The sequence below is a fragment of the Hemiscyllium ocellatum genome, chromosome 5 (assembly GCF_020745735.1).
Source record: "Hemiscyllium ocellatum isolate sHemOce1 chromosome 5, sHemOce1.pat.X.cur, whole genome shotgun sequence".
Taxonomy (NCBI): Eukaryota; Metazoa; Chordata; class Chondrichthyes; order Orectolobiformes; family Hemiscylliidae; genus Hemiscyllium; species Hemiscyllium ocellatum.
This window is the reverse complement of record NC_083405.1, coordinates 99,427,211-99,435,973: the sequence shown is the minus strand read 5'-3', so window position 1 is coordinate 99,435,973 and position 8,763 is coordinate 99,427,211. Positions and strand designations below refer to the sequence as shown.

Sequence of the window (8,763 nt, the reverse complement as noted above, 5' to 3'; positions counted from 1 at the left end):
TAGTACAGCCTTTGGCAAGGTTTGCATGGTAGACTGGTTAGTAAAGTTAGATCACATGGGATGCAGGGACAGCCTGCCAACTGGATATAAAATTGGCTTGATGGTTGGAGACAGAAAACAGTAGAGGAGGGCTGATTTTCAGACTGGAGATCGGTGGCCAGTGATGCTCCAAAGGGATTGGCGCTGGGACCACTGTTGTCATTTATATTTGGATGAGAATATAGGAATCATAGTCAGTAGGTTTGCAGATGACATTAACGCTGGCGATATCATAGACAGTGAAATGGGTTATCCAAGATGACAAAGGGGTCTTGATCAATTGGACCAATGTGCTGAGGAGTGGCAGATGGAGTTTAGTTTAGATAAATGCAAGGTGTTGCATTTTGGTAAAACAAACATGGGCAGGGCTTACAGGTAATCACAGGGCCCTGAAGAGTGTTGTCAAACAGAGAGACTTCATGTTTTAGCTCCTTGAAAGTAGTATCATAGGTAGAGAGAGTGGTAAAGATAGTGTTTCGCATACTTGCCTTCCTTGCCCAGAGTACTGAGTATAGGAGTTGGGATGTCACATTGCAGTTGTATAGGACGTTGGTAAGGTCACTTTTGGAGTGCTGTGTACATTTCTAGTTACTTTGCTATGGGAAAAACATTATTAAGTTGGAGAAGGTGTAGAAAAAATTAGAAAGGATGTTGCCAGAACTGGAGGGCTTGCGTTATAAGGAGACATTGGATAGGCTAGGACCTTTTTCACTGGAGTATAGGGGGTTGAGGGATGACCTTAGAGATTTATGAAATCATGAGGGGTATAGGCAAGGTTGGGAAGTTCAAACCTTTAGGACATAATTTTATGGTGAGAGGAGAAAGATTTAAAAGGAAACAGAGGGACGTTTTCACACATAGAATGAATTGCCAGAGGATGAGTAGGTTGCCTTGTGAGGAAAGGTTGAACAGATTGGGCTTATTTTAATGAGTTTAGAAGAGTGAAGGGTGACTATCATAGATTCTGAGGGAAGACTGTGCAACTGTACTAATGCTACAGTTCAGTTGGTGATAGAAGGGAATTTGGTGACTGACTCATTATTTCAAATAGGGTAACTTCAGAGAAGTTCCTGTCTGTTAAGATAAACAAACAGGCAAGTTCATATGACTCATTGCTTTATGCACTGCTTTCAAACAGAAGTAAAATTTTTTTAAATGTTAACAAATATCTTGGAAGATGAATCATGTAGAATTTTTGCTCATGCACTATATATTCTAATATAATACGATAGAGAATCAAGTGTAGCAGCTGGGTTTTATTCTACTAAATATATTTCTTTATTCTTGAAAGGTCTGTAGCTTTATTTAAAAGTGCTATGCTACTCCTTGATCAAGCTCATCAAATAGTTCAGGCATCATAATTATAAAATAGCAAACAATTACTTCACAAATCCTCAGACTTAGCAATACAATACCAAATAGATTTATTTATAGTCCAAGATAGTTATTATTCTCAAATTCTAAATTTTACATCAGCATTATTATCACACTAGCTGTAACTGATTCCACACTGTAACTATGAGACAAATAATTTAACTTTTTAAACTGTTAACTGAAGTGATAAAGTGTCCTATATCGTTGAAGGATACTGTAGTACTACTTCTCATTTTCAGCAGTTTTCTCCCGAATCCTTTATCACTCCTTGCTCAGGCAGGTTAGCTCCAGTACATCAGAACAGCCACTGCTCATATTGGGGCATCGAATGTGACTGTATGAGGTGTTCAAATACAGAAGTGAAAGTAAAATCTCACTGTGCATTGGATTTACGTTGAGAAGTCCAGTGGAACCTGCTGCATTTAATTCAAGGGAGTGATTTTAAATTGGAGCGCTGAAATTAATACAGCCATAATGACACCCTGGGTAGTTCACTCAACACCAAAGACTGAACTTGGGACATTCCAGGTTAATACAGCTAACTATTTAAAATTGCCTGAACTATTTGATGAGCTTGATCAAGGAGTAGCGTAGCACTTTTAAATAAAGCTACAGATCTTTCAAGAATAAAGAAATGCTTTTAGCAGAACAAAACTTAGCTGCTGCACTAGATTCTATATCATGTTAATCATGTTTATGCTATTTGTAGAAACAACCAGGCTACATCACAAGAGGAAGTGCCAGAAAATATTCTACCTAATAAGAGAACTAAATTACAAAACTGTTAATGGTTTGGAACCATTTAACAGTTATTTTAAAAATAACTCAATGAAACACAGGATTAAGTGTAGATATTTTCTAATCAACCTGTTCGCAGTTTATTGCATTCTACAAAACAGGTCACAGTAAATATATTGAAAAATGTATCATGTACGAATCGCTGACCAGAGTAGAGTTCAAACAAAATAATATTGAAGCATTTAACATTTTGCATTTCCTAAATGCAACTTAAAAAGCACATAATTTCAATGTTATCTTCAATACAATTGCATGCTCTGAACTTTAGCTTAATGAAAACTTTGAAGTGGTATTTTCTTACAGAAAGAAAATCTCAATAACATTGATTTCAAGAAGATTATTAAGTGAATGGGATCGCACACAGTTGATTCAATAGTGCTGCCCAATAACTGAAACACCTAAATTTATTTCTACATATGGCTTTTCAACCTGCCTAACTCAAACCCTTTAGTCTTTTCTTAAGAAATGTTTGGATTATTCAAAGAACTGCAGCAAAAAGCGTCTAATGTTATTAATGAAGAATGAAATTGAACAGCACAGGGATTACTTACTTAAATCTCATTTATGATAACACATTTCAAATTTAGATTTTCAATTTTCAGCAAATGTACAGTGCAACAACCACCATTGCAGGTGAGCTACACCTTTAACAACTGACATTTTACAATTACTAACCAACCTTCAATTTGCATATCTTAAAAACATTTAATGATTAAAGAAAATATTGCAGTTTTTCTATACAATACTTACAAAGTGTAATCAATAACGTACTTCTATAATAATAGTGTCAAATGTATACACATACATTGAAGGCAAGATTAAAAAAACATTAAATGCAGTTTAGCATTTAGCTAACCGAAAAAGTCAAATGTTTCCAATTGTTTTTCTAAATGCTTCCTCCCTTTGGTTAGCACAGAACAGCTTCTAAATTCATCCTATGGTATGGATGCTACAAGAATCGTGTAATTCCGTCATTTCAAAAGTTACAATTCGTGTGTCTGCGTATTGGAATGCATTTGTTAAGCACAACCAGTAAAGTGATAAGTTTTTTAAAAATTCAGCAAAATTTTATTAGAACAGTCTTAATTACCAGTTTATGAATGAAAGAATGTTATTTTAACATCTGATACAAGCTTACTGTTCTCTTGCATTTATAAGATGTTTATTCAGCTAGACTAACAGCAGTGAAAATTCAGTTATATTGAAGCATTTTAACACCAAGGTGTTCCCAACACATACCACATACACTCCAAAGTTCGCAAACCATATGAAACACTTCTGAGGTTGGGGGCTGGGGAAAGACATAAGTAGTTCAGCACTAAAGTGTGTAAAAACACAAACAAAGAGAAGGAAGAAAATATATTGCATCTACAATGGGCAGATTGTTTCTTGATGAAACTGGACCACATGAACATGTACACATGAACCTTGACCCCCTCTAATGAAAACAGTTGCAGAGAGTTTTAATACGTAACTGTTTCAAATTATGAGGATATTTTTGACATTACAAGCAAAATGTTTTATGAATACTGACTCTAGATTGCAAGCCTAAGAGTAATCTGGCTTTGGGCAAAATATTGGGGATTATTTTACATGATGTGAACAAAGTGTGCAAACTGCAATGTCAACTCTAGATTTTATACAAATAGCTAACCAATTGTTTAAAATTGGCAAGAGATAATTTCATCATAAATTTTACAGTTTACAGCAAAGAGCAATATCCACCACAAGAACCTCCACTGTTGGCGTCAGGCGAATCAGATAATCTAAGTCTACTATTCTGACTCTCACTTTCCCATAAGCCTGGAGTCTGAATAATTTTTTCAACGAGTTCTTCAAACGCACACTGCACACCATCACGTGTTTTTGCACTTGATTCTGGAAAATAAATGTTTGATAAAGATTTAGATCACATTTGGTGTGTTTTTAAGTGCTCAGTAAGTTACTTTCAAATGTGAAGAAAAATACAAGTGTACAGATGCATAATAGCATATTGTAATTGTTGAACTGCAAGTGAATAAAACTAATCACATTCAGTGGTTGTTATGCATTGTAACTAAAATAAATACAACATACACCAAAACAAAACTATCAAGCGGTTCTAGCAACACCTAAAGGAATAGACAATCACATCTTCCTCATCAGATATCATTGGCCTGCTCCACAAGTCTAACTTAAGTTGATTTCCAGCACTGACCTTTTTTTTTAATCTAGCAGAAAGGGAACAGTTAAATTAATCAATAAGTATATTCAATAGCAATTGTTGAAAGTCCTTATATGCTCCTCCAACTACTCTTTTTCCTCATTTCCACCCAATTCAAAAACAGAAATTCAGCAGTTACTTCTGCGAACCTACCTATAAATAACATAGAATGTTTCCTTGCAAACTTGAGGCCTTCATTCCGGTCTACTTCACGGTTTTCCTTCAACAGAACAACTTTGCATTAATAGATAAAATAATCAGTTTTTTTTAAAAAAAATGTATCTTACATAAACATCATTGCAACTTTAAATTCTGTTGCAATGATAGGAAATCAAAAAAAAATTTTGCAGAGTAATTAAACTATTTAACTGTTTAATGTAGAAAAACAACCTTAAAAAGGATACTAAGCCTAGAAGAGAGCCTGAAAGGAAAGGAAGGTGCAATCTAGTGCATGTCATCATAGTTAATCCCACACCCCACCAGGACTGCAATTGCTACGTGGACCTCTGCTATAGCTGAGCTATAAAATGTTCTTACTCCAAGAAACACAATGATCAGAAATACCGATTATCTTTCACACTGACGCTCAATAGCTGTAGAAGACCCATAAATATAGGCCAAAGTGATGTCTTAAATGCATACCCACAATAAGAACGAATTACCTGATTGCAGTAAATACAGATTTCTTATTCTCAGGTGCTTCTTATTGCGCCAGAAAAACTTAGTGTATTAAAACTCTCTTGTTGCACAGTGACAGTGTGCTTACTTTTGAATCAGAAGGTCTGGGTTCAAGTGCCACGTGCTCCAGAGGTATATCATAACATCACTGAACAGGTTGATCGAAATACTTAGAACACAGTCAGAAAATGTCACAGGGATAGTTTATAAAGATAAGACCTTGAAGTCAGCCTCTCTGATTACTAGCATACAAGCACTTGATCCACAAATGTAAAAGTACTTTGTTATTTTGACAAGTAAAATGGATTAACAACTCAAAAGACATTTCATACATATTAAAAGGGGTACAAAATGTAATTTTAAAATGTGCCTAATTTGGTATGAATTTGATAGAATTTGCGTAATTTGGTGGAAAGTTGGAAAAAAGCAAGAAAACAAAGTGTGAAGATATCTTAAATTCCAATGGAAGACACAGAGTGTCAATAATTGCCACATAAAATGAAAAACTTTGCAGTATTATTCCACTGAATCAGAGACAAATCACACTTCTTAATATCTTCTGATGGACACGGGTGATCACAAGAGACTTTGTGGAAGATCTAAAGTAGAATCATTTATATCATAATGCTCAACGACTTCTATTTTGATCTCCAAAGTGTTGGTATTCCTTGCATTTGCAGTTTCAAAATTGCAGCAAATTGTAATTGAGGTCACTGTTTTGTTCAAAGACTCACCACAACAACAAACTCGACAGAACAGGTGTTTAGCTACTATATAGATAGAATTAAATTCCAAATACAGTGGTCAGCTCGGGCTACCACAATACAAAAGACAGTTTTATAAAACTGCGCGCCTGTTCTGGTCTTAGTTCAAAATTGAAGAATCACGTAGTAGTAAGTTTAGACTTTTCAAATTAAAGAAACAATAAGCAGCCATTCAAAATTTTAAGAGAGGAGCACAATTTATATAGTTTATATGAACCAATAACAGCATACTTTAAATATTATTACATGTATTTATCTTCCAATACTGGAAAGATTTTAGTGATTAAGTTTGTACTTGAACCTGATACCAATGTCTAAGTAGGAGGTCATCGGATAATATTCTGAGTTCAGATTGTGCAAATTGAAGCAATATTCTTTGTGATAATTCAATTACATTCTAGTTTTCAAAGATGGCCACCAATATGTAGGCACTTAAAATGAACTTCAACACAATCAAGATTCATTAGAAGGCAGTTGAAACAAGCTATATCTGAAAAGAAAGCAATGTGATCACAGTTAGCTAATTACCATTAAGAAAGATATGGATACCTGTATTGTGAAAGTGCTCTTATTTTTAAAACTATTAAGCAACACCAGAAACATTTTAATTAGTGTAGGAGCATTCAACCGATTTTAAAAAACTGCAAAGTGCTGGCATTCTTATTTGCAAGGATTGAATTGTCCCAACACAAAATGACCAGCAGTACAAGAAATTATTACACAAAGTTTGATAAAGCATCATTCAAAGGAAACTTTAAATATCTATACAAGCATCTACATAATCAGCAGTAAGCAATAAGACAAGAACGTGCCTTGAGGTAGAGCGCACATGAGGGATGAAGCATGCACATGCATACATAAGAAGTCTCAACAGCAATCAGTCTCCCAACTATCAGGTTAGTCTGGACTATGGAAAATCCCCACATACATAAACAACAAATTTCGAACTGCAGAGAAAACCATCAGACTTTGCTTCTACAGTGAAAACACACTGTACTGTACATTGCCCCATCTACTGGCTTAGCCTTGCAGCATGTTCAGAAAAAAAGCATAATGCAGATAGACATGCTCAAATAGCTAAGTTCTATTTCGTTTTAAATACAAAATACTCAGCTGCTAATGCTACCAAATTGCCTGAAAATATTTATGGACTAAGAACAGGCACTATTAAGGAACAAATCCCAACTCTACCATAGAAAAGGGTATTTCAGAAACAACTTGCCAGTATGTACTCGAGTAAAAGCCGATCTCATAAAAGTTGACCCCCTACTTTTGACCAAAAAATTTGGGATTTTTACATAAGATGTATGGAAAATTAACTCTAATTCTTCACAGATAACAGAGCAACATTTGAGAGTGAACGTATCATCCTGTACATAAATGTTACAATGAGGAAATGAATTTGTTTTTAGTTAGTTTATTCGGTTGAAAAACTAAAACAACAGAAGAGAGAAAATGGAGGAAATAGTAAGAATTTGGCACGCAAGTTTAAGACACATCAGGTCAGCGTCAGGTGGCAACCTTCTTTTTCTTCATTCGTTTAGTTATTATTTGGGCTTCTGATCATTATTTTATATATATATATATATGATATGATATTTTGGACTGTAGCATAAATTTCAGCCCCTCAAAAGTAGTAACCATGTAATAGTTGACCCCATAAATTTAACCTTTAAAAACATAGTTTAAAAAATTTGACTTTTGCATGAGTATATACGGTACTTATATAGAAGATGTGAGAGGCATAACGTTATGCAGTACAATAAACTAAAAACAAAGAAACGTAACAGAAACTAAATTGCTTCACTTACTTTATCAATTTTGTTTCCGACTAGCATTTTCACAATATCATTTCTTGTGCAATATGTCTCCAGTTCATTCAACCAATTTTCTAATTTTACAAAGGTCTCTCTTCTGGTCACATCATACACTGGAAGAAAAGCATTTCCAAATTTATTATATGGAAATAGTTTAATCTTGAAGACAAAGCAGTATTGAAGGGATTGTTAATTGGACTGTAATATATTTGGGACTTCATATCTAAAGCCTATTTTATGGTAGAAAAGGTACATTGCTAAGAAATTTGGAAGTATTAATACATGAATGTATGAAATCAGACATTTACCTAATATAACACCTTGTGCCCCTCGGTAGTAACTAGGAGTCAAGGTCCTGAACCGTTCCTGGCCAGCAGTGTCCTGAAATTGAAGAACAATGACATAAAATGATGCCAGTGGTGTCAGGTGGAGTAGAGAGAAAAGAGCTTTGTATTTGTCATTTAGTTGCCTTGTTACTTTTTAATAGTTTACAGTATTAATATTTGGCTAAAGTAGAATAAAACTTAATTAAGTGCTCAGCTGGAATTTTTTGAAAAGATGAAACAAAATTAATTTTAGGTGTTCATTATATCTTCTGTAACAGAGAAATATACAACCATATTTCACCTACTAAACAATTTGTATGAAACAATAGCTGGAACCTCTAAAGTAGAAATGAAGTCACTTTTTAACTGTAAGGTAATAAATATTTTATGCTTGAAATCCAATTTGATTAGGAGAAAATGAGGAGTGCAGATGCTGGGGATCAGAATGTGGTGCTGGAAAAGCACAGATCAGGCAGCATCCAAGAAGCAGGGGAAATCGACATTACGGACATAAGCCAGATGAAGGGCTGAAGAAGGGTTTATGTACAAAACGTCAATCCTCCTGTTCCTCGGATGCTGCCTGACCTGCTGTGCTTTTCCAGCATCACACAAATTTGATGTTTAGAATTGCAGGTCCAAATAAGAACTGAATATTTCTGTTAGTTTCAATTTTTAAACTACTGAGAGCTTTGTTTAAAATACAAACTCAGTCTTGCTCGCTTCATTTATATTTTCATTTAACATATATGTATTTTGACCTCATT

General features: G+C 34.5%; 1 protein-coding gene across 1 annotated transcript in view; it reads right to left on the bottom strand.

Annotated features, from left to right (window-relative positions):
- Nucleotides 1-2,347: 2,347 nt before the first annotated feature.
- rab18a (RAB18A, member RAS oncogene family) overlaps nt 2,348-8,763 on the bottom strand; it is a 38,774-nt gene continuing 32,358 nt past the window's right edge. Inside the window, exons 4-7 of the mRNA XM_060825590.1 lie at nt 7,982-8,054; nt 7,668-7,786; nt 4,568-4,634; nt 2,348-4,089 (exon numbers count right to left, since the gene is read on the bottom strand). Coding sequence (XP_060681573.1) covers nt 3,914-4,089; nt 4,568-4,634; nt 7,668-7,786; nt 7,982-8,054 — 435 coding nt within the window. The 3' untranslated portion in view covers nt 2,348-3,913. The remainder of the gene's footprint in view (nt 4,090-4,567; nt 4,635-7,667; nt 7,787-7,981; nt 8,055-8,763) is intronic.